The following is a 26,095-nucleotide window of genomic DNA, read 5'->3' as shown; positions in this document are numbered from 1 at the left end:
ATGTCTGAGGATAAAAAGTCTAAATCATAATGCTTACTATTTTTATTTGTTGTTAAGAAAAAAACAATAACTAGATGGGAATATAAATAAAACAAAAGAATATGAAGAGATGATGATGACAAAAACCATTATAAAGAAAGTTTGAAGGAGAGTTTGTGTGTGGCTATGTGTGACAGAACTTCCCTTAGGCTCCATAAACAATAGTTCTTCTACTGCAATGCATTTAGAAGTTTCCTCAGCAAACAGGATAATTAAATTTGTGTGATTAAGCTTAGGAAAGCCATGAAAAAGAATCCATTTGACAGGAATGTAGACAAGGAAGTGTTTAAGAGCCAACATCCATACCAAATGTCTCTTCAATCCCTAATCAGTTACACATTCATACCTTCCAAAACGATACAGTACCCAATACTGTTGATGCTAATTTTCTGCAGAAGGTCCATTACAGGATGCAGCAAATGAAAATTACAAAATTTGAGGTTTTAAAGCAAGTTGAAGATACCTAAGAAGGCCAATAAAATGTATTTTACTCATCCATGATCCCTTAAATATAATGAGTAATCATTTGAACCTCCATTTAAAACAAATGCCGAACTTCTGGTATCTTGATCATCTGATTCTACTTTTGTGTCATTATGGTGTTTATTCTCAAAGATGGGGAAAGATCGCTCTGGCATCTGTTTTAGTTTAAGATCTATTGTTTTATTATTGGCACTGATTATTTTTAATAAAACCATAAGTTGCATTGGTGACAAATATGGCTAAAGATGGATTGAGCACCAACTGAAATAAATCAAAAGCAATAATGCTGTAGAATTAGTGGCATATGAAAAATGCATTTTACTTGTTGGTTAAAGTTGTTTACCATGATGTTGCTTAAAAGGAACATCTTCTTTGAAAAGGAAAATCTTTTTAAAAATGATGTACAGTAATTAAGTACAAAGAAAAAATTATAAAACTTCTGCAGCATAAAATCAGACAGTAAAAATGACAAACTGGCAGTTACATTAAAAAGGGAATACAACATAGATAGGACTGACCAAATCCATATATTCTAATAATGTATGCTGATAGAATGGATTGAACACGAACTTGCTTTTCCCTGCTCAGTTCCTTCTCCCCCTTGCTTGCTGGTTGCCATTGAGCTTATCCCTGAGTGACATAATCCCAGCACCGTGGGCTCTGCTCTAGAGAAGGTGACTCTGAACCTGTCTCTGTTTGTTCCCAATGCTATGCCCTCGCCTTTCCCTCTTGTCAGGTAGCACTAGCGTCACCTACTTCCTTAATCACAACCAATCAGCATTTCCGCAAACCACAAATGTCACCTGCCTGGAAGAGCAAAACAATTAAATTAAACGAAGTCCCTTCCTGCTTAGTGCCACAAAACTCTTCCCAAAATGAAAAAATAACCCAGCAGCAGTAGAGAGACATAATGCAGTTTTTTAACAGACTAGCTACCAAAAATATACAACCACTGGACACAAATAATTACTTTAAACTTTGTGTTAATACTGGATTTAATTATAAGACACCATTGTGGATGTCTAAGGCCACTTGTTCAGAAATCCCCCGTTGTTATTAGAAGCAACTTCAGCTACACTGATATTTCACTGCAATAAAACTTAAAGTGTTATTATATCAATTGGCAAAATCACAGCTTAATTTCAGGCCTAAAATAGGTGAATGTCTCATGATATGACAATGGTATTATTGTTTTTGTAAAAACAAAATCTCTCCCTTCTTGCTTGGTATAAGAATAGGTAAAAGGTTGCAGTGTAGACAGTGGAAATTAAAATAAAGATCTGTGTTAAAATGAAGGTCAAGAATTCCCCTCCCCACACACCCTTATGTATTCTGCAGCGGCGTAAGCCATAACCTGGTGAACTTACCTAGAAAATGTATGGATTTCCTATAAGAAGTTGCTGTGAGCAATTCCACAATAGTTATATCTGCCTGAGGCTCCTGAATGTACATCTACTCTGTTGAAATCCCTCAGAAAGAAATAGGATGATTTCAAAGTTCTCAGTTTCCAAAACAAGGGCCATAAGTGTAATGATGTACAAGCAAAGTGACAGAATCTTTCTTTCCCAATGATAGAAACCAAAGCAAACTAGTCCCAGAAGAGTACAGCTGATACCATCTGGCAATATCACTGCATGCTACACCTCTTGTTTATTGATACTTGTTGTCCAGCCATTAAAGTATTAACATGCAGGAAAGCTCTTCAAAGTAAAAAAAAAGGTCATTCAGAAAAAGGAGCTGATTATGTGTAATTTGAGAAAACATTAAATGTGCATACAAAATTCTTATCTGATCATTAAGTGTCTTTTAACTTAAAGTGAAATATATCAGTTCACCAGTTTACCAGTTTGTATGCTTAACTTCACAGTGCTTTGGTATACATACAGACACTCCTCTCATTTCAAATAATCAAACTCAGTTAAAATGCTGACTGCAACCTTCCATCTTTATTAGTATATAATATTCCATACAGTCTTGTCTGTTACATCCAAACCCCATTTCCTCTAATAGCTAAACAATGTTTGTTTTAGTGACTGACCCACAGAAACTGGAACTACACCTAAGAAATTAGTATTTTGATTTTTTTTATTCCAGTTTTCCTTGCTTAACACGTTTCATGCTGAGAAATTTGCACGGCTCATTTAAACAGCATTGCGTAACCTAAGCTCTGAAGCAATTCATGTGATCTAGTCGTTTCTCCAACTTTTTTTAAGAACAGAGTGATCTGTGAGATAAACAGAGAAAGATGCTCTGTTTTATCTTCCATGTGAAATGAATGACAAATTATTTGGTGCCGACATCATGAGAACATAAACTAAATTGTGTTTCCAAAGGAAAAAGATGTCTGGTGAGAAGGTACAATACTAACATAGAATAGCTAGGAGAAAAGTGTGCATTCTGTTAAACAGCACCAATAGTGAGCATGCACATAATACTGTACATTCATTCATTGCTTAGAATTATGCCTGAATGCCACCCGAAGTGGCAGTGAAAGCCCTGTGTAAAAATAACCATTTGAGCTATCCAGTGCTGTTTTGAACATAAAAGGCAAACATTCCCACTATTTATTATTTTGATTGATCATAAAATAAGGGCATTCTAGGTTCAAAGTTTTAGTAAGGTATGACACCTGAAGAAGGCTTCACAGCTGATAGGTTGTGTTTTCGCTCTTCTCTTTCCAGCATGGAATAAACCTATTACTTGTTCCTTTATAAACGTATTGTTGTCTATGTGTTACATTTCTTGCAAATCAAATATTCAAATATGGAAGTTCCTTCAATAAAATACTTTGTAGAGAGCTGCGATGAAAAAACTAGCTGAAAGCCAAACACAAACAGTATCTCCACAGCCATCAATGCAAGGACTTATAGTACAATTGGTTTATTTTAAGAAAAGCATCATAACGAAAGCTGAGTATGTCCAAACTCTATTTCAATTCAGTCAGACCTTAAAAAGTATTTTTAAAACACTAGAAATGAAACAGAACTATAACGTTCACCATTTAGAAGATGGTTCTGATTTTGATTTGAACAGGATAAATCCATACCTGGAATCTAATCTTTATGAATAGGGAAAATGTATCAGCTTTCTTAATCTTCCAGGTAATCTGTTTATTTCCCCAACTATTTAATGTACTTTCAGATTTATTTTCTTCTTTCCAATTCCATTTGGCAGGATTTACACCTCAGTGTCAGGACTGACAATAGAAATATAGAATAAAAACAACAAGTGAGCAGGCTGGAGAGGAAATGTGGTAAAGCGCTAAATTAGATCATAGAAATATTCCCTTTAATCCCTTTAATTTATCCTCCAGCCATTAAAGGCTCTATCTGCATGAATTACGAGGCTAATCAAAGGATGAAGTAAGGATTACAGTGTCCTAGTGCCTCGCCCTTGGAAAAGTACATCTAAAATAGTCTCCCTGTTAGATCCGTCATTCATTCACATAAAGCACTTACAGGAACTAAGAGTCTATAGCCCTTTTTTGCTAGTATAAAACAAACAGCTTCCAAGATGGTATTTTACCGCTCTTCTTTATAAGCAAAACTACCAGCTGGCAAATTACTCTTCATCCTGCTGCAGCTCTATCTTTCTAACTTCTGCTTCATTTATGTCCATTATCATTTTTAGATATAAAATGTAGCATCCCATAATACTCATGCTTTTGTGCTCTTCATGAACATTTTTTAGAAATAGTGAACTAGAAAAAAATGTTAAACATGCATGTTAAAATATTACATGCAATATATGTAAAGGCATTACAGATATTTATTAAGGATGCTTTTCGGTTTTTAATGTCTATCCAAAAAGTCAAGAGCTATACTCACATTTTTACTTCTTTGAAGATGCAATTTTACAAAAATACTTCATAAGGTTAAGATTCATATTCACTAACTAAAACCTGGACAGATATTTAATGTGTTAATTTATGATTTTATACGTACAATGTTATTTACAGTACATTGCTTACAGATATACACAATATAATAGTGAAGAACTACTTAGCGCCAAACTAATAAAGTACCTACCCTACCCTAATATAAAAACAATTTAAAACAATGTTTTACATTACAGAAAACAAAGAACTTTCAACTGTTCAACGATATCCGTTTCAGTTGCAGCGAAAGGGCTGTGCCTTTGGTGTTTTTTCCCAATACTACTTTAATGACAGGGGAGCGCAGTAAAGAGTAAGTCTGCAAAAAATCACCTGGGTGAAAGCGCTAAATCCTTTTACAAAGCCTTTGGCTTCCTCGGACAGCTTGAGCGTGAGCTACTGTTAAGTGCCTAAGAAGTGATCACCTGCTTCACATCCTGATTACACACTTCAGGAATGGCTGTGTGCCACACATTCCAGCGGGCACCCCCTGTACCATGCAAAATCAAGAGCTTTCCCTCACCGTCTGTGCCAGCACAGACAGGCCTTGTTGCCAAACCTAATCTCTGATCAGTTCATGGGAAAGCCTTTGGGAGCTATGCACTTTCCCCAGCTGCTAAGATTCAGAAGGATGGAGAACATTCTCTCCTAAATGCAGTCAATCTAAAACTCACTACCCCTGTTCAAATGAGCAGCTGTTACATTTCTGCAGGAGAAAGACATAGGCAAACATACAGTATATAGAACCATACAGGAAGTCCTGCTTATAAACATTATATGTATTTAAACGGTATTCACATTAATGATGGCTAATGTAGCAATGATGTCATTTTCTATAAAGAATACTGTACCATTTGGTTGTGAAAAGTGCAAAACAGTAAAATTGTGTTTTAATTAAGAGATTTTATTCTTTACATTTCAGAATTTATAGAAATGTATAGAAAAATGAAAGAATTTAAATGGTCATATAAAAGCTAATTGACTCATAACCTGGCCTGAAACTAAAGCAGTACAGCCCAGTACAAAAAACATTTTATCTGATCAGACATGGCTTCTGTCGCAAATTTTACTTAGAAGTCTAGAGCAAACAATAACGACATTGCTGACGTTGTCCAATAACACATGCAGTACATAACCTTTAAGTTTCAAGCTCCAGTCTTTGGAGTAACACAAAAAAACATTCTAAAGAGTATTCTGCTTATACCACGTGTTTATAGCAGGTAATTCATTATTTTCATGCCACAGATATTAGAGGAAAATGCTAACAACCACAGACGACATTGCATCCTGTTCTTCAGCTTCTCATTGTTCTCTAATTGTTTCCAGCTTCAGAAGATCATGTGAAAGGCCCACATTCCTGGGTGTAAACACAATCTCAGGGACTTGGTATGACAGTGCCAAAAAAAAAAAACAACATTGCAGAAAGAAAAAAGGTGGTATGCTAAGGGGAATCATTTTTAGTGTTTGTTCAATATTTAAACTGTCCCTTTTAAACAAACATTCAAGTACACAGAAAAGGAAGGGATTGTATCTTTTCAAAATGCTACTGTAAATGCAGGTTATTACTTTGACAGAAAACAATGTGATAGTGCAAAATTACTATAAGTGTAACCTAAGCAAGGGCTCCTTGTTTCTGTAACAGCACCATGTAAATAAAGGCTAGACTTAAAACAAGTAGACTACTTTTATACACGAAACTGGACTGTGAATTAAATTTCAGAGAAAAAAAATGAAACTGAAGATGTTATCTGTATTAGGAATTAAACTTTTCATTTTGGTAGCCAGAGAAAAGGAAAACTGCAGCAGAACATGGTTGCTGGCATCAAGACTGAACAGTAATGGGAGTGAATTTATTTTTGTGTGGGATGGTGGGAATCAGCAAACAGACATCTGTCTTTTAATAAGTTAAAAGGCCACTAATGGACTGCAAAACATCACAATTCAGATAAAAACAGTAAATCAACAAACTGATAAATCATATAGCATCCCATCAAACCTAATACTCATAAGGGAGTTAACAAAAAACAAATTAAATATTAATCTTTATATAGAAATTAAAGCCAGTGAAAGCAAACGTTTTATATTTTTATGCTAACACACAAAATCAAAGCACTCAGTCAACACAACACACAACAATCTACAACTACTGACTGTTCACAAAGGAAAAAAAAGGGAAAACTAGGTCAAGTCACGTGATCCAGCAAGACTGCAGGCTGGATTAATTTTTTACAGCTTGCTGTCACTTACAAAACAAATATTGTGTTTTTCCAGGGACAGGGTCCAATGAAAGTTTTCATGGGGTGTTGCAGGTAAAATCATTTTAATGGGCTGTAAGGATGAACCGAAAAGACTTGTTGGCTATTAGGAAAAAAATCTTTCCATGTATATTTGCAATAACAATTAAATAACTGGGGTTGTAAGTATACCTAACCCAGTAAGTGTAAGAATGAAGAAAAAAGACAAAATCACAAAATATCCTAGAGGGGAAAAACTGTCTTTGGGTTGAATGAGCAGCTTATTCTTCAGAGAAATCTGATATTCGGCTTATCTTTTTGAAAGCCTGAATTGCTAGAGATTATGCTGTAATATCATAATACCCTTGTTATGTACAGAAAAGACATGATGCATATCTACATAACAGCCTTGTCCGAAGAAATATCTAAATTGTATTACATAATGAAGTATCACCTGAATATTTAAACTTTCAAGAACACATATAAACATAGCAAAAATCTGAAATCAATCCATTGAAACAAAATGTATTTAAATGTATGAATCCAACAATTTTACCCAGAGCATAAAAGAGTGAATAATAGATTATTTTATCAATACCACCAAAGTCACAAATATGTATCTATTTAAATTATCCTTATCCTTTATTTATTATATCCTTTATTTAAAATAAAAAACACCTGACAATTTTCAAAAATCTGCATGACAACAGTAAACACTTAGCTCTGTCATTTAGACACTGAGCCATTGAACAGCAAAGGGGAGTTCTCTGAAATCCCACAAAATGGGCAGGAAAAAGATTAATCTAAAGGTCAAGTTATATTACACAAAGTTGAGTAAAAGTCTGAGGAAAAAAGGGAATGAAGGAATCAGTCTGTCAGGTGTGGGAAGGCAATCCTCTGCTGCGCAAAACCACCTCCTCCCTACTGTCCACCTGCACATCTCTTGTGTCTGTGTCCTGAAAAAGGAGAGCAGCTGCTCAGGTGGGCCCAGGACGAAGGCCCAGGCCCAGGAGAGCCTTGGGGTGAAGGGGGGAATCAGTGAACTGGAGTTTGAGACCAAAGCACAGCCCAGTTCTACAGGCAGGTTGTGAGAAGCGCAGAATGGCAGCAACCACAACGCATGCCAGGTTTTCATCGCTTCCAGAGCGTTTCGCAAAACAAAACATTTCTTCAGCAACCAGAAAAACCTAAATTAACAAAACACATTAAATGAATCTGTATTTGTTGACATACACTAATCAGCCATTTGCATAAACTGAGAACTATATATATTTTACATATATATATATACATATGAATACATATAGGACAACATACAGTATATATCCTTTATAAAATATATACTTATATAGGTTTTTGAGAATTGTATATAGTGTACATTCAAACACTAAGCACTCAATATACCATATATGCTATTTATTCTTTAAAGTATTTGAGGATGGTATGTAGAGTGCATACGAATGTTACATAGGATTTGTATTTTTAAAGTTTTTGCACTCTGTCAATCAGTGATGTAGTGATGAACGTGGTTTTATCCAATGTTTTCGATTTTCATCTGGAGAAGGGGGATTTGTATGTCCATATACAATTATACTAATACTTCACACCTGAAGAAGGCTCCACTGCTGAAACATTGTGTTTTCTTTCTTTTTTTTTCAGCCTGGAATAAACCTATTACTTGTTCCTTTGTAGACTACGCATACTACGCAGCTACCCACCTGAACTACAATTATACTACAGTATATAGGTATACTGTATACAGTAGGTAGTAGGTATATTGTATATTGCAATTCTCACTGTACTGTACCTAGTATTTTCCATGTTTGTTACAAAAAGTTTACAAACATATTAGTTTAGTTATCAACATATACTACCACTGATTAACATGGAAAAAATGAGTCGAACATGTGTGATTACAGTAGTTTTAACTCACAAAGAGGTCTGGGTTACAGCAACCAATAATAATGAACAATATTATGTACACTCAAGTTCTATATATTTGTATACCTTAATGTGTAAAGTTAATTTACAGAACCCCAAATTATTTTATCTAAAACTGATAAGTGTTCAATATGGACAAACTACATGGCTCATGGCAGATCTCTGAAATGAATGAGAATTTCCCCCACAGAATGTTAATGAAAAGACTTTCAAAAAGCAGTAATGTATATTTTCACTGTGCTTGCATGAAGTACTGTTAGCTCATTTGGTTTCAATGGGATTAGTAAACACAGTCCAGCTCTGTTTTGTCCATGATGACAATTTTTTGATTGCTCTTCACATCAAGGTAAAACAAATGTCTTCTTCTCTACCACTTCAAATAAATATTCTATTGTGTGGGCTTTGTGCTTCATGAAAAAATAAACTGTGTGCATACTGTATAGTAGAGCTAAAAACAGGAAAATCTAGTCATGCCTTCTTTACAGTCATAAAATCAACAGTTGAGTCACAGGATTTCTGGAAGGCACTGACAAGCATGCATATCAGAATCAAAGTTCTTCGAAGATGCAATCTTATTGTATAGCATTGCAGTAAAATACAATTTCTGATATTGTGTTGGTTTTGCGGGTGTACTAAATAATGAGCATCAAGCAGTTATAGGACTACAAGCAGTGTATTTATTGTATTCCTGGAACTGTACTGCACTTTTTAAAATAATCTCCAAAAAGTGTTGAGGATGAGATATGTGTTTTATTTGGGAATCAAAAATGTAATGTAGACTGACCATTCACTGTCAAATAACCTAGGCACATGCTCCTTAGTATATTGTTTTCTTAAAAAAATATTATTCTAAAATTAAAGAAAGACTTTTATGTACTTTCTTGTGAAGATGTGCTTAAAGTCTTAAAAGTCTAAAATTAAATGCTCTGAGTTTTGACTATGACATGTAAATGTGTCATCTTGTGAATTATGTGAACATTAGAGGGAATAATCAAAAGGTAATTTCTTTCAGTTGCCCAACCAGCCAGAAGCCAGTCCTGTGATAATTTAGTCATCAGTGTTCTAAAAACCACAAAAACTCATTCCGCAGAATGCACACATTAAAGTTTTTTATCTAGATAGTGCTAAAAATGTTAGCACAGCAATAGTGTAAACAGCAAAGCACAGACACTTTTTAGACACCATTCAATACAAGTTTTCTTTCCTGACTATGACTTCCTGCACGAAAATATAGCTTTGGAAAAATTTAAATACCAAAAAAGCAGATTTTGACTGAACATCAGTCACACAGTAGCTAACTGTATTAGTAATTAATTGCCTTCTAGATAAACATACAGATCAGATGAAAAAACCCTTCTCCTTCAGGGAGAAAAGATAAAATGTCATTGTCTAAATGTGCACAATCCATGATTCACTCAAATTCAGAGAAGTAGTCAACTGCTGGAATTTCAAAATTTAACCAATAAAACAAAACTGTTCTTATTTTTCTAATTCTGTACAAATGAGAACACTGCTCAAAAGTTTGAAGGTTCCTAAGCCTGGTAGTTCAATGTTTTTTTTTTATGTTTTTGTTGTACACACTGGGATTTGTCTAGATAGATTTTTATTGCAACATATTGTAATACTTGCACATAAATTATGCAAATAATCTTTGTAAAATATAAAAATAGGAGGTAACTTTCCTCAATTATCTGGGAACAAAAAATGAGTGACAAAAGTCAGAGGGGTCTAACTGTGCTATGACCATCAATTTACTCACCTTACTTCTTAACTACTGTATCTACTGTTTATGATATCTAAATGCACATTTTAACATGGTTAGGAAAGAAATGCTGTAGGGAAAGCTCCTATTCTAGACAGGGTTTTTTTTCTATTGCTTTCCAGAGATTTTCCAGTAAAGCTAGTTAAGGTAATTAAGTAATTCCTTTGTAACATGTTTTATAATACAAGCAGATGGAGGTACTAAAGCTGATATATAATGTAGGAACTGAAAATGAGTATGTACTTATGGCTCACTACTGCTGCACTGATGTACATAGACACTGGGCAATGAAGTAGAAATATGTAGGACATATGCAGAGAAAAAAGATAATATAACATCCCAATTAAGATTCAAACATCATTGTCTGGTTTCAAGGGAGACTTTGTCAGAACTACAGTACATAAGAAATGGTACTGTAGGTTGTGTGGGGCCAAATGCCACTTTAAAAGGAAGATGTGTTAAGTTTAAGTATTTGGTAAACACATTTTCATGTAAAGGTTCATGTAAAGATGACGTACATGGTGCTCATTTTAGGGTGATTTGCTGCTTTAAGGTGGATGATACTGTACTAACATCTAATGTGTTTTACCTATCCACAAAGTGCATGGATCCAGCTGTAGTGTGACTATTAATGAAGACATCATGATAGTCTTCATTAATAGTCACAATTAATGACAATTTCATGAGCATTATTGGATAAATAATTTCTCAGCAGGGGACCAATGAGTGACCCAACAGAACTAAATAGCCACAGCTATATTAAAGAAAAATGTGTCCAGAGAGGGGCGGTACAGTGGCGCAGAGGTTAACATTGCTGCTTCACAGCACTGGGGCCTTGGGGTCAATTCCCAACCTGGAGTGCTATCTATGTGGAGTTTGTTATCCCCATGTTTGTGTTTCTGTGCTCTGGTTTTCTCCCAAAGTCCAAAGAAAAACAATTAGGTTAATTGGCTTCAGAGTAATTGTAAATGTGTATCTGTCTGCCCTGTGATGGACTGGTGTCCTGTCCAGGGTGTATTTTGCCTTGTGCTGTTGCTTGACGGCATAGACTCTGGCTCCCCATGACCTTGAATTGCAAGTACCAGTTAGGAAATGGATGGATATCCAGAGCAGAATTGAAATTATAACTCTTTGGACATGATTACCTAAAACTAAAATAATTACAAATCACACAAAAAATATATTTTCACCTGATATCATCAATGTGACTGGAAAGGCACTATGATGCATGCATTTTTTCATTTTACATACAAAATGTCAGATTTTGGTACTATCCATATAATTCAAAATATGCCCTTATTATTTCAACACTGACAAATACTCCACATAAAACACATATTTATTTTTGGGAAAAAGACTCTTTTAAAATTAAAGTATTATAGTATTAAACATTAGAAAAGACTGCAAAATGTTTAAAACAGAAATCAGTTTAAAATTTCATCTTCTACTATTATAGAGGACTGTAGTTCAAATTCCAAATGGGTACTGCTGTAACAATATTGAGCAAGATATTGCATTCACATTGTTCAAGTAAAAGCCCTGATGTAGAAATTGATACTGTACAGGTCCTCACTGTAAATGAGACGTTGTTCTCAATTGAAATGTCTTTCTAAATAAATATATATTCTCAATTAAAATGTATTTCTAAATAAATAATTATGTTATATTATTTCCAATTGATTCACCACTCTGCCATACACATTTCTGACATTCTGGAAAAAACGGAAAAAAAAATCCTGATTTTTTTCTGGAACTCTTACTGCAAAGAGGTTTGCATAACTTATTAAAGAGTGTAGGCTACATTTTTAACTAAGTGCAGAGAAGTATTAGAAATTTGCCTTAAATAAAATATTACATCAAATTGTAAGATGAAAAAGGAGCACTGCTTCAAACTGTTCTCATTCCACTATAAAAAAGCACTTCAGCACTTCAAATCCTAGATTTTAAATATTCTTTAACTATTTCCTTTGCTTAGTAATTGCAAACTTCATAGCACAACATACAAAAAAGCACATTTTGGCACCATGACTGACTGATACAAAGTTAAACTGATTTGGACTGTAATTACAACCATTATTAACAAATGAACAAACCATCTAGATCAATAATCTTTCAAATACCTGATTTGTATTTAAAGCATCAAGATCAATTACTGAAGAGTGTACAGTGATACAGTGTCATACAAGCACATAAAGGCTCTATTTCAGATCTCATCTTTAAGTTGAAAACTCCTAATGTTTTTATCAAAGGATTACATTAAAAAATACACAGATTAAGTTCTTCATTATTGTGTTTTATACTTTTATAATGTTTCAAATTATGGATAAAATATAAATTACTAAGAACAGATTTAGTTCTCCTGTCCACAGGTCTTATTAAACTTGAACTTAATTAGCCAAACTCAACTTTTAAGCAGCTCATGTGGCTCTGTTTAACCGCTATTAAAGCTTGGATTGACTCACACCTGTAATGCAGCAGGAGTCCCTAATGTTTATATACCACAATTGGGAGCTTTGAAGATGCTGGAGCCCGACATGAGGGGAAAGAAGAGAAATCAAAGGGAGACCCTTAAATTCCAGTACATTTGTCCAGACGGTTACAAAGTCTGAATTCCTCCAGATGTGTGATCTGTCTCCCTCCCCCCTTCGCTTCCCACACCCCCATTTCAGAAGGCAGCCAATTAAGCACATGTTTGCTCTTTGATGGTCTCTGGGCTTCACAGTATCTTTCAGGATCCTGCCATCAACTTTAACAAAACACTTCAGCGTTTTGTTAAAGAAAGGGCCTGGAGATGGGAAGAGAAAGAACAGAAAGGGGAACAAAAAAGTGGTTGCTAAAATGAAAGAAAACTTTGGTTCTGATTGCCTCCACCTGATCGCTATCCACTCAACCCTTCCCAGGTGAATAACACAAACTTGGATGCACTGAACTCTTGGTTAGAATCACATGCAGCCGTCATGACTTTCTCTAAGTTCAAGTCCAAGAAACAACAGCAGACAAGAATGACTCCAACAGTTCTCTGGCACCTGTTCAGTCAGAACTCACTTCAATTAATTTGATTGCAGGTCAATTTAGTTGTCTTTTCCTTTTTTCTATTAACTACACAAAAAAAGATTCTCATGTTGCTGTGATTAACATGATCAGCTTCTGAACTATACAACGCCAGTCTTTTCAATGAGCTGCCATCTGCTTGCCTGACTAAAAAACAAATCCACACCATGTTATCTTTTGAAACAGTCATTTACACTTCTGTAAGTATAGCAAGAGTTACAATTGTAATTTAACAGAGATTACAGAATTCAGCCTTCAGAAAATGTAATTTTACAATTTCCAACCTATAGCCTATACCAGCTTATTATCTTATTCTCCAATCTAAAATGTAACATCCCCAAAATACTGCAAAGTATTCAAATGTCTCTTCCTAAAAGTAGAAATCTATTATCTCAAAGTACACAGGACCTAAAAGCACAAGGCAATACTCCCCTTTAAATAAAAATGTTGCAGAAAAAATATCAAACTGCCTTCAAATCTCCATTTTTGTATGTATTGTGAATAAAGAAAACAACAGATACAGTGTATAGAGAGAACTGTTGTGCAAAGAAGTAGATAAGAAAATGTTCCCACTGTCTTTCTAATGTTTACATAACTGCTGAAATGTATGGTCATGACATTGTGATGTAGTCCAGTGCTTTCAGGAAGACTGTGTGTGCATAGCCTTTAAAATAAAAGGCAAATGTTTATATTTATATATCATTTCCAATTTTACTTTTGACAGAGATGATGTTCCAATTCAAGTGTGATCAAATTTAGATTAAGTAATTAACTGGAATTAAAAGGAATATCTAAAATTAACAACTGTATTTTAATTCGATTTGGCATTTTTTGTGAATGGAATTGTCAGTTACATTTTCAATGCCTCTGATCAACACCCATTTGTGTGCAAACATCTGAAAGTGATGAGTTTCTTTCATTTAAAAAAATCCTGAGGAATACTACTCCCCAATGTAGCCTGGCTGAATAGTCAACACACCTGTATGTAAATCACAACAACAGTGTCATGATTGATGAGCTGATTACAGTATTAGTTTCCATAAGGGAAAATTGTATTAGACAATTAAATCCCTAGCAGCTGTGCCCGTTGATAAATTGCTTGTTGTCATCTTTACAAGTTAGTCTGTTATTTTGACAATTGTGATGTGAATGTTAACACTTGCCTTCAGTTAATTGGAATGAGTTAACCTGCCCTACAGCTCTGTTCAAGGCCCAGCCTTAATCCTTCTTAAGATTAAGAGAGCTGACTGTGCTGGACAGTTTGCAAAGGATTGCTTAGACTGCAATGGAGAACCCTGCTCATGTGACTGACCCCTGACTGGATGAGGAACTGAGAAATGGAATAATGAACTTAATTTGCTCTACAGACTTGCTTTATTCTGATCATTTTATTCTGATAACAAACTGGGCATCCACTGTCCTATATGTAAACATCTAATATAAGTACCTTCACTCCTAAAGGGAAAGCTCTATTTTAATGTATAGCTCTTACCTGATGACAATTTTACAATGGTTGCAAGCATACCCTACTATGCCTGTGCACTCACCAGGTCTTGAATAATTTTAGTATTATGATTTGTATCCTCGTGGATTAAATACAGACAATCAGCTATTCCATATTGAATTTAGCATTAATTATGGCAAGTTAAGATCACAGTATTTCCCTTGTAAACTAAAAGTGGTTATCATTATATGATTCTCCACATAAAACATGTATTTTTTCTTAGTTTAGAGAGATGTCCCAACATCTTTGGGAAGTTAGTTGATCAACCCGACCAGGCTTCAGACCAACAGGAGTGGGGGCCACAGGTCCTCACCTAATGATTTACCAGCAACTTAATCAGATTGACTGTTAATGATCTCATGCACCTCTGTGCAATAGGTAGGATACCCTTTTACTGCTGAACCATGTTTGACTATGCCCATCTGAATACACATCAGCCAGAAGCAACTTCAACACACCACTGCCCTCGATCAACAGAGTCAATTGCTGGAAGCCCAGGGGCATCTACCTCACCATGGATCAGTTGCAAGAGATATGAGGTCCCTCACTGGCATCTCAGGCTACATTATAGACTACACTAAAAAATGTCTTTTTAGCTTGTCAACATTTTAAGTACATAAATACCGTATGGTACCATTAATTACATACCATTTGGTGTTCTGAGACTTCATAAGTCTACAACATCCTTGACAACATCTCAGGCACAGCAACTGAGATTGTTGCCAGCATGGCGACAGTATTGACAAAATTCTCACAAAATAGTGGCAAAGTTTTTCTTTAGTATTTCTTGGATTTGAAAATGCATGTTGCACTATGATAAATGTACAATATTACTTTTGCTGTTACAAATGGCAATAAAAATGAAAACTGTATGTTGGGTGCATGTCTTACCTTTTCACTCAAAACTATCCAATGGATGATATGAATAGATTGGATTTCACTGCTAATTTTGGAATGTCAAAAATGGCAGGGAATTGAATATATACAATGGTGGAATTAACTAGATTGTTCTAAAAGAACTGGGACTACAACTAAGGTAACTGGACAAAACGTAATCTACAAGGAAGTGATCATTCTGAAGAGGGAATAGCATTGCAGCTGTCTTAGTGGAAATTACCTTAACTTTGTCATCCAGAAAGTAATTTTTCGAAAAATGATCAAATCGTATTAAATTACTTGGAGATCCTGACAAGTCAGCAATGGTATTTAATATTGTGCTGACAGGTGTATATGAGCTCTTTAAGGAAATCTTAATGATTGACTGTGTTACTCCTAAAGAAACAATGTTCCTGCTTTTCTCACAAGCTGGCAGGCTACTTGTTCGAAGAGCATGGATAATTATAAGCAGGATTGACTCTTTCTTTGTACTACACAGGCTTCAGTGAGCGGAAGCCAATAGATCAGAAATAGGCTCAAGAGAGTCTTGGGGCTGACAGTCAATAGCACTTAGGTTTCAAAATGATCAAAACAGCTTCAATCAAAGCTCTGATCTCAACAGCCATTTAATGATTTGTTTTCTTTGCTGGTTATTTATAAGCAACATAGTGACAGGAAAGAGTAGACTCTTCCCCTCTCTTCCTCTGTTGTATCAGTATTGGTCTTCAGACTGAAGGCACAGTCAAGATTTACAAGTATTCACAATTTTCACTGCCGGGAATGCACAGCATTCTCTGCAATTCTCAAAAAACACAAAACTGCTCATCTTGAGTTTATTTTTGGTGTACTGCTGTCACTTCCCATTCATGACCCCCTCAATTAATCTAAGTCAGATTCAGCTTTATTTATATTCACAATTACAAAAAGACAAACTTATACTTTTCCCTTTAGACAGTGAATCTAAAGGTTTTACTTTCCTTGCCACTTTAAAAACTTGTTCATATCCAAAGACCAAAAAGAAAGATAAGCATCTTTATACTACACAAAGTACTGTATACTAGGAAAACAAACCATTAAATTTATGCCAAAAATTGAGATTTGGCAACAATTAAGACAAATGACCTTTGTACTTAGGAACCTTTACAAAATCTTCTTACAAACCTCTGTACCGATTTACTTGGCAGATTTAATCAAAAAATGGTGTTGTTTAACCCTGCACGCATCTTTTCCAGCAAGCTTCTGCATCTTTGTTGCAGTGTCTCTAGTTCATTCCTTTGTACATTTTGTGATGTCTGTAAGTGTTGTGTTGTTGTAAGGGTTGTTGCAGCTCTGATCTTCAACCTGTGCTGTCATTTCCTCAGTCAGATGAGGCAACTATCAGTATACTAGTATTAAGTGTACTATCAGTTTATATTAGACATTATTAGAATTATAATTTGACCGTACTACTGAATCAAAGCTTTTTCAAATTTGCACCTGAAAATGCTTACTATGAGAATTTTTCTCACAATGAGAAAACCTTGTAATTGTGGACGTATCTGGCAAAAATGCACTGGGAAGTGAAAGAACATAAAAGTAAGAACGGAATAAAAAACACTTGGAAAGGAAATATACATCATGTTCTCTTCAACTAAACATGCACTGGAAAAAAAGGTTTACCTTATATTTAGGTTTTATTTTACTTTTGAGCCTTAAAAACGGAGAAGGATCACCTATTTCCTGCAGAGACAGTACCTGGTTTCAAAGTACACTCAAAAATCGACATTTTACAATCTTACGATTCATTACTTATAAGTTCTGTTCTGCCCGTTCCTTTTTTTCTATGCTCTGCCTTAATGTAAAAGATGCTTCGTTTTTATTTTTTACTTTTGACACTACACCGATGTGTAATATTGTAATGTTTTAGAATTATATAAATTTACATTTTTAAAAAATAATAGAAATTACACAGTCAATATCTGTTTGTTAACCCTGTTAACAGCTATTTTTCTCCCTCTCATAACATGAGAACACCTGTACACATCCCTGCAACTGAAGCCTACAAAGAGTAATTCAGACACTCCAACAGATGGCTATTGTTTGCTTCACTGGGAGAATTAAGCATCAATATTAATATCAGATGGATTCTGTGAACTACACAGGAGTGAACAGATCAATGACAGCATAATTAGCAAAGATGCATTTGGAAGCTATACTTACAAACACACATACTGAAAAACTTCACCCCTACAGGGAATGCTACACTGAGATAAACTTGAACCTACCACCAAAATAAAATATAAGTTTTTTTCTCTGGGAAGGACGTTCATCCATTTCATCTATGTCTTCCTGAAATGACTAGAAACCTATTGGTTATACCATTTATTTATACTAAAATAAAAAAAAATACTTTAGAAAATTAAAACTATAGTTTTAACTAAAGTGTGATTATCATATATCAAAGGCCAGAACATCTACAGAATGGCAAGATGTAGCCTTGTTCTAGCCTAATAAGCAATAAAATTATAGATCTGTTTTCAAAGATATTGGACCTTCAGAACCATGCAGTCTTACAATTTAGTCTCTGAAAAACTGCCTCGACTTCATTAAACAAAGTTAAAATTTAAGATTTGCATCATTAGTTTTACCTTTTGTTCAGACTCCATTTTTCTTCAATTTCTAAACTTGTCTTAAAGAAAAAGTGTTCTTAAAAAGAAAATCTATGTGGGACAATACTGATATAATTGGAAAGTTTGACATACGTGGTTTCCCATAATGTGTTAATGGCTTGTTGGTGGCTGTCAAAGGTCCTTCCTGTGCCATTTGTTGCTTTGACAAGCAGTAGTATGTTATAATGATGCATCAAATGAACTGGAACAGGAACAATACTGAGCAGTGATTACACTCTGTTCTTAATACAAAATGATGCAGTCATTGTAAAGTGGGCATTACAGTTTAAAATTAAGTTTTTAAATTAAGAGCATGCATTTAAGACTCAACATACAGTACAGTAAAACACAATGCAGTATTAACTCCCTGAGGCATGCACTGCACAGTGACAGTGAGGCAACTGTGCCACAGCCAGGATAAACTGTACTTGTGTTAACTTCTTTCAAAAACAGTGCTGATTTGGAGCCTGAGCTGTGTGTGTGGCGCATCAGTCCTCTTCATCTTCAGAGAACAGTGGGGCCATTTCTGGGAAACACTGACAGATGAGCCGTTTTAGTGCCGAACACTGTGGCACTCTGACTCACAGCCTTACACCTCTTGAGGTGACAGACATAGTAACACCAGCAAGTCACACCTACAGTTATCTCCTCTGAATTTCCCCACATCTTCTTTCAATGGTATTGGAAAACCACCGTAAAGAACAAAATAAAGCAAAAAGGGGGTCAGTGTTTCATGTCTAAACCTGGCACAGAAGTGCCCTGTCAATCTGCCACTTAAGTGAATGCCTAACAGTAACAAAACAAACTGCCATAGCACACCCTGAATTATTAGGAATTCCTAATGGTTGGAAATTTTGAACCTTGAATAAGATGAGTACATACAGTAAATGCGTATGCCCTCTCAGTCAACCCACTGTTAGTAACTGAAGTCTACAATGCATTCTGGTCTTATAAGAAAAATCAAACAGAAGTAAGATAAGGTAGAAAATCCTAAGATCCCTGTTTGAAACAAATAACTATTTCTTAAAAAAAGGGCGCTTCTCGAAAAGAGTAGGGGTGTAACCCCGGTGTCCTGGCCAAATTTCCAATTGGCCCTTACCAATCATGGCCTCCTAATAATTCCCCTCTTTGAATTGGCTACATTACTCTGCTCTCCTCCCCACTGATAGCTGGTGTGTGGTGAGCGTTCTGGCGCACTATGGCTGCCGTCGCATCATCCAGGTGGATGCTACACGTTGGTGGTGGTGGAGGGGAGTCCCCATTACCTGTAAAGCGCTTTGAGTGGAATGTCCAGAAAAAGCGCTATATAAGTGTAAGCAATTATTATTATTATTATTATTATTAATTAAAAAGTAACCATTTATAAAATATATATATACTGTACATTAAGATGTATAGCCATAAGAACTGCTAGACAGATGAACAAAGAATGACATATAGACAGGAAATATAGATCTCTAGTAGCACACTTTATACATGTCTAACAATACTAGGTTGTACTTATAATCCCTGGCACAACCAGTGTCCCTGTAAACAGATGTCCACAAGTAATTATCCTTTAGAAAACAAGTTATATCAAGAGGAAGGCTTTTCAGTATTTTAGGATGAAGCTACAGTGGGGAATAGCAAATCAATACATTATACTGAAATTAAAAATATATATGTGGAATTATTTCAATTTAAACATTTAGTGAGCACAGTTTAAAGCAAACCTATTGGAGAGTATTCAGTGGGCAAAGGTTAAGGTGTATGGCATCATGTGCAAGCAGTATTCTATCTCTGTACTGTGGGCAGAATATTCACCTGCAAATCATTAACACCTGAGCTTCAATACATGCTTAAAATATAAAAATAAAACATCACCAAAATTCCAATTTTAAAAGCAGATGTGTCTCATTGAAAATGGTCTGCCTCCATTCTTACCCACACAGAATAAGTTTAATTTTATTCAATCTTGAAAAATGAGGCCCTTGATGAGTCTGACATTTTCAGAAACAAAAACTCCTTTGGACTAAGTTTCAAACATGTGCAGAAAGATTTAAAAAACAAGTCAAGCAAAAGTCTAAATTCAAACAGAGTTTTAAAAGGTGGTATAGTATGTGGACTTTGTACTGCATAGTTACTGTATCATAAAAATAAAAAACAGACATCCAGGGGAAGAAAAGTCACAATGTTACTTTAAGCTGTTAACTATCTCAGTAAACCCCAATAAAAACAACATCTGTGGTCTTTCACAGAGGAGGTAAAAATCACTTCAGAAACACAAAATAACAGTGCAGTAAACCAGACTTACTCACTTTTAACAACACTGCACCCCAAAGAAAAAAGAAAGTCTCACCTCCTGTAAGCACCCATGTTTTGCACTAAGCACATTCAACAGTAAAAGAAACCTGGGAAACCAGGGTGTCCACACCCACTTTTCTCAATTTCTTTGTAAGTCTGTTTATGTAACAAAAGTACAAAGATAAGAAATTATTTGTAAGAAAAATAACAGTAACAGTAATAATTACACATATGGCCATTCTAATATCTTCCACAGGGCCTGTATGAATGCAGCTACTGTATCTCACTCATTGTTGTTTAGAAATTCAAGCAATGCAAACAACTTACCAGGAATCATTTAAACCAAGCTTACCATAGGACACAGGCTTGAGCAGCATTTTACTCTAGAGGGCACTCAGTTTTGCTACACCAGATGAATCGTTATCACTGAGAAAGAATAACTGATATATAAATCTCCATTATGAAAAGCTTTTCCAGACAGTTAAGTGTTCAACAAACAAGTATATAGAACAGGTATAAACCAACTGCCTGTTTTTGTGATGTTTTGTATCACCACAGAAACAGGCAGTTGGTTTAGTTTTAAGTCAAATTTCTGCAAGTATCAAATCAGTTTTACCAGACTAAAATAGAAATCTAAGTGGCTGCATCTTCTGAAATACTTTAACATTTTTTCATTCATTTCCATTACAGCCTGGCATGAATGACCTTGTAAAATAAATCAAATGGTTTTCATCGTATATTTTGGACATTGCGCTGGATTCCAGGTGCCATATACACTTTTAGGCACCTCACACCTCCTGCCTAACAGTGCTACCACTATTCAGACTTGGCCCCATGGCCTGTTTCATTCAGCAAAATAGTTTTCATAAGGGAAAATTGATTTCTAGCAAACATAATTGCCTTAAGAACCCCCCACCTCCTCCTTCATAAATTCACTTACCTAAAGCCTAGAATCTAAGACTATTTATAAAGTTAAATAGGAAAAAATACTTAAGATAAACTACACTTCTTGTTTGCAAAAATAAATCTTGAGGAACAGTTTTATTTGCTTAGTCATGGGGCTATGAATTGCTTAATGGTGATGACATACAGATACGTCTGTGCTGATGATAAAATAAAAATAAAATGTAAGCTTCCGCACCCACATAACACTACTGTGTGCACTACAGTAATGTAAAAAATAAGCCACTACCACTTTAAATGAATCTTTAGGAGCTGACAGTGTCAAGCATTTTCCCCATTTTTCCATTTAACAAACATCTGCTTGTTAAAAGTACTGTAAGATACACAATAGTTAGTTTTAATATTTACTGTTTGATCTGTCATTCTGCCCTCCAGGTTATATTGCAGCCTCAACAGGCTCTTTAAATTGAAGAGAAAGAAGTCTGGTCTGTTGAATCACATTTCAAAAACTGGTGCATGTGCTTCAATTCTGCTTTTGGTTTCAAGTGTTACCATAATTTCCCTAATTGTTAAAATGTTAATTTCTCTATTCACATGAACTGACAAATGTTTTTATATCTCCTCTATTTCGACATATTAAAATTAAGACACTTATCAAGTGCTGAATTAAAAGTATTGCATGCTATAACGTAGATTCAGTTCATAGTTTAGTTTTTGTTATAAAATTAACTGATCGTAACTTACAAGAAACATCAAGATCTGAGCCAAAGGTACCAAATCCTTACCAATAAAATGAGTACTTGTATTACTTGTAGTACTTGAGTATTTGATTACTTAGATAAAGAGAAAGAATTATACAAGTAGAAAAAAATCAATAAGGTAAAAAATGCATAATACATGAAGTTGGGCAGTGCATTTCTGTGTTTGTGAAATAGTTTTCCTTGCAATGTAAGAAAGTGAAAACATGACTGGACGCACAAAAGGCCATGTGGCTCTGTGTCAACAGGTTGCATACCACATCATTAGCTGAAGAAACAGCAAAGATCCAGACATTCCATCTGTCTGACACCTTTAAATGTTTCTGTATCGATATCTGACAAGATGTAATTTGACTCCTGATCGAAAATACCCCAGTCACCCGAACGAACCTGCCTGCAGCTGTAACCGATTGCTTTCTTTGGCTTTTCTGGAGAATTGATTGTTTAGTTTCTGTTCAGAAATCACACTGGGCATTGGAGTGAATCAACTGCTCAACATGCCGGCTTGCCTCAGCCTGGGCTTGGATAGTCTAGGGCGCATGGCCTGAACTTTGACAAAGCTTGTCAGTTTGGAATCCCTGAAGGTTTCTCTGTTCAAGATATTTTTATATAAAGAAGTAGCTTGTGAAAGTTGTACAGAAGCAAGCAGGCCTTAATAATTACAGCAAATATGGCAGGCATTGAGACTGCGGAAAAACATACAGATATATATGATATGCATATACATGTACTATACACACTGAATAAGAAAACTGTACAGGTCACAGAACATACAGTATAAAGACTACTGGTTACCATTATGTTTTTTTAAAAAAAAAACTCATAGCTGTAGAACAAAACACCACAGAAATATTCACATATTACATAAATATTCACATCCTGTATCTTAAATGAATTCATATGTGAAATTAAAATCGCAAGAATGACAGTCCAATAAGCTTAGAAGACATGAAAATGTGATGTAAGCGTAGCTTAACAACCATAGGTATTGCATGTAATAAGATAGTGAATTACATTGCTGCAAATGGATAGTTCAAAGATCTCTGTAGCTGAAACATGGGGCTCTTACACCAGCTGCTGCTCCTCACCACAGTTTGCAGAGATTTTTTAACAGAGTTATTTTACTAACAATATTTTGTAAACGCAAATACTTATTTAGTTTAGTCAAAATTAAAACAAAACCCCCAGGCTATATATTTCGTGATAATTATTTAACTTAACATATTACTATGTTATATTAAGAACAACACCATGATTAGGATGAGCGTTATTTTAACGAAGTAGTGCACTGTTGACAGCACTATTTCTAAAACACAGGCATATAAAAATTTCATCTGTGTCCTATCCAGGGGTTGGTAATGTGCAGCAATACAGTTTCTGACAAGTATTTTAACTTCCTAATGAATTCTAGCGTTTCTGTTGTTATAAACAATGCAAGTGTCGTGTGTGTTGCGGTAAAGGCGTCTCAAGGCTTACATAAATCACGATTGAAGTCACTGGGACTTAAACAGAACAGAAGAAATGTTAAATAAGGGAAAGGATAACCTGTACTGGAGTTACAATTTTAAACACTTTCAAGTTTGTAAAATTACAATGTAAACGGCGAAAACATTTCTACTGGATAATATTATTAGATGAAGATAGATGTTACAACACTCGTCTTTTCGGCAAAAGGAATGTGAAATTATAACTTTCACATTTTCTGACATCACAATTATCAAATCATCACCCTCCCCCACAACTAGAGACATTCTCGTTTTCTAATAACGTGGAGCCAAAAAGCAGAAATACGACTCAATAAAACTGAAAAAAATATTAACTGCGGATTCCAATCACAGCTTTCCCCCGTTCTTTCTGTGGTTCAACACTTTATGCATATTCCGCAATGCAAACTGCATGCAAAATCCCGGACTGTGCAGCAGAAAACGCAGCAACATTGTAACCATCAAAACCTAGAAAGCCACAAAGAATTCACAACACCTTCCTGGAGCGCGTTTCCACTTCTCTGTCGCCTCTTCCTCCCGTCATCTGACTTTTTTTCTCAGACTTTTTACAAACATTTAATAGCGGAATTACGATCAAACTCCGATATAGAGATCAACTTTATAACTTGTCATTAACATTAACAGCAGAGGACCCCCTCGATGATCGGACAGCCTGCCTACTTTCCTACACGAATTATTTACCGTGCGCCTCTCAACAATATTCTCCATACCGTGCGCGCATGTTAAACAATGTATGCTCCGTTTTCAGGCCTATAGTACATTTTGGAATCATATGTTTTTTTTTTATTTCCTAAAGACAATGTCAAGAAATCTAATCCTAAAATCTAGGTAGAATCCTAAAGGCCATTTTAGATATAGGTTCGTTTTACTTTGTAAGAAGCTGTTAGCGGCATGTTTTGAAAAAAAAAAAAGATACCCCTACAAAGAAACAGCCACAGACCTGACGTTTAGTAGGCTGCTTTACAGATTTTAGGTATTCGAACACTTCGAACCAAGTCCACAAATCAGGCAAAACGAACAAAAGGACTGCAAAACATTTCTGAGGATTGTAGTAGTAAAGATTCGTAACTCGTATGTTTAATTACTACAACTCACTTAATGTCTTTAACGTACTGACAGAAACGGCTCGACAGTATCACATACTGACTGCAAGGCTAGTTCACATGCGCCCAACTTTTGCCTGGTTTCTGTGCAAATTATAGAGGAAAGAATATCAGAAAAGGAAACAGATGGGTTGCATTTGATATTAACATCAACATGTTACTTTTTATCAGACGGTACCCTGTCATCCACGAAGTTGGACAAACTCGTATAAAAAGGAATGCACACCGAGACGTGTCATCAAACACCGTCGACACTGCTGTTTTGTTTCAACTTAATTTGATTCCAATATACCTCTAAAACAGAGTCTCAAAACAAAGCAGATTCAAATAACATAAAAATCATGTCCCGGAGTTTATATCTGTCGATTAACGATGTTTGCAAATACGCGGCAAAACGCCACTAAATCAATTTCGCAGATCTAAGAGACCTGCCTCTACTGTCGAAAATACCCTGCAATCATAACTCCGAATATTTCTGAAAAAATACTTATTTACAGACACGAAGAAACTTACCCAGTGACAAGAAAGGTTTGGTCTCCATATCTGGTGGGTTAGCTCATGCCAGCTGATACGGACGTGTTTTGATGTTTAAAGCACAAAATCAGGTGATGTTCTCGGAGATGAATTAGGGAGATCCAGAGGATAAAACTGATTGTCTAAAAAGCCGAGTTATATTGCATTAAAATGCACTTAATGTAACTAAACTACTTCGGTTTCAGCCTCTCTCTCTCGCTGTCTACTACTCCAACTACAGGAGCTGCATTGCAAAGGGGACCCTCCCAGGGGGGACTCCCACTGCCACCAGCATCCCCGCAGCGACACGGGGTGGGGGGTGTTCGTTATTAACCACTCAAAGCATCGAACTTCGCTGAAGTGCTATTAATGCATACATTTATATATATATATCGACTGTTTTCTCAGTTTTGAAGATTGTCAACAAATAATTACCCATTTCCCATTTGAATGTCAACAGTGATAACCAGAAATGTTATTAGTGCATCGAATCATGCTTCATTTTGTTTAAGGTGGTACAGTATGCAGGTATGGCATTCCGTTTTTTTCTGTACAGCGCTGTGTGCGATGAATGACATGCAAATAACATTTTCACCATTACTATTTAATTAAGACATT

General features: G+C 35.4%; 1 protein-coding gene across 2 annotated transcripts in view; it reads right to left on the bottom strand.

The window, feature by feature from the left end:
- The window catches only part of rxraa (retinoid X receptor, alpha a), a 141,491-nt gene extending 115,751 nt beyond the window's left edge, over positions 1–25,740 (bottom strand). For both annotated transcript variants that reach the window (XM_015366946.2, XM_006640664.3), the window contains exon 1: positions 25,478–25,740. In XM_015366946.2, the coding sequence (XP_015222432.1) occupies positions 25,478–25,505 (28 nt within the window). In that variant the 5' untranslated portion in view covers positions 25,506–25,740. The remainder of the gene's footprint in view (positions 1–25,477) is intronic.
- Positions 25,741–26,095: the final 355 nt, after the last annotated feature.

The sequence above is a fragment of the Lepisosteus oculatus genome, chromosome 24 (genome assembly GCF_040954835.1).
Source record: "Lepisosteus oculatus isolate fLepOcu1 chromosome 24, fLepOcu1.hap2, whole genome shotgun sequence".
Classification (NCBI taxonomy): domain Eukaryota; kingdom Metazoa; phylum Chordata; class Actinopteri; order Semionotiformes; family Lepisosteidae; genus Lepisosteus; species Lepisosteus oculatus.
This window is presented reverse-complemented; position numbering and strand designations above follow the sequence as displayed.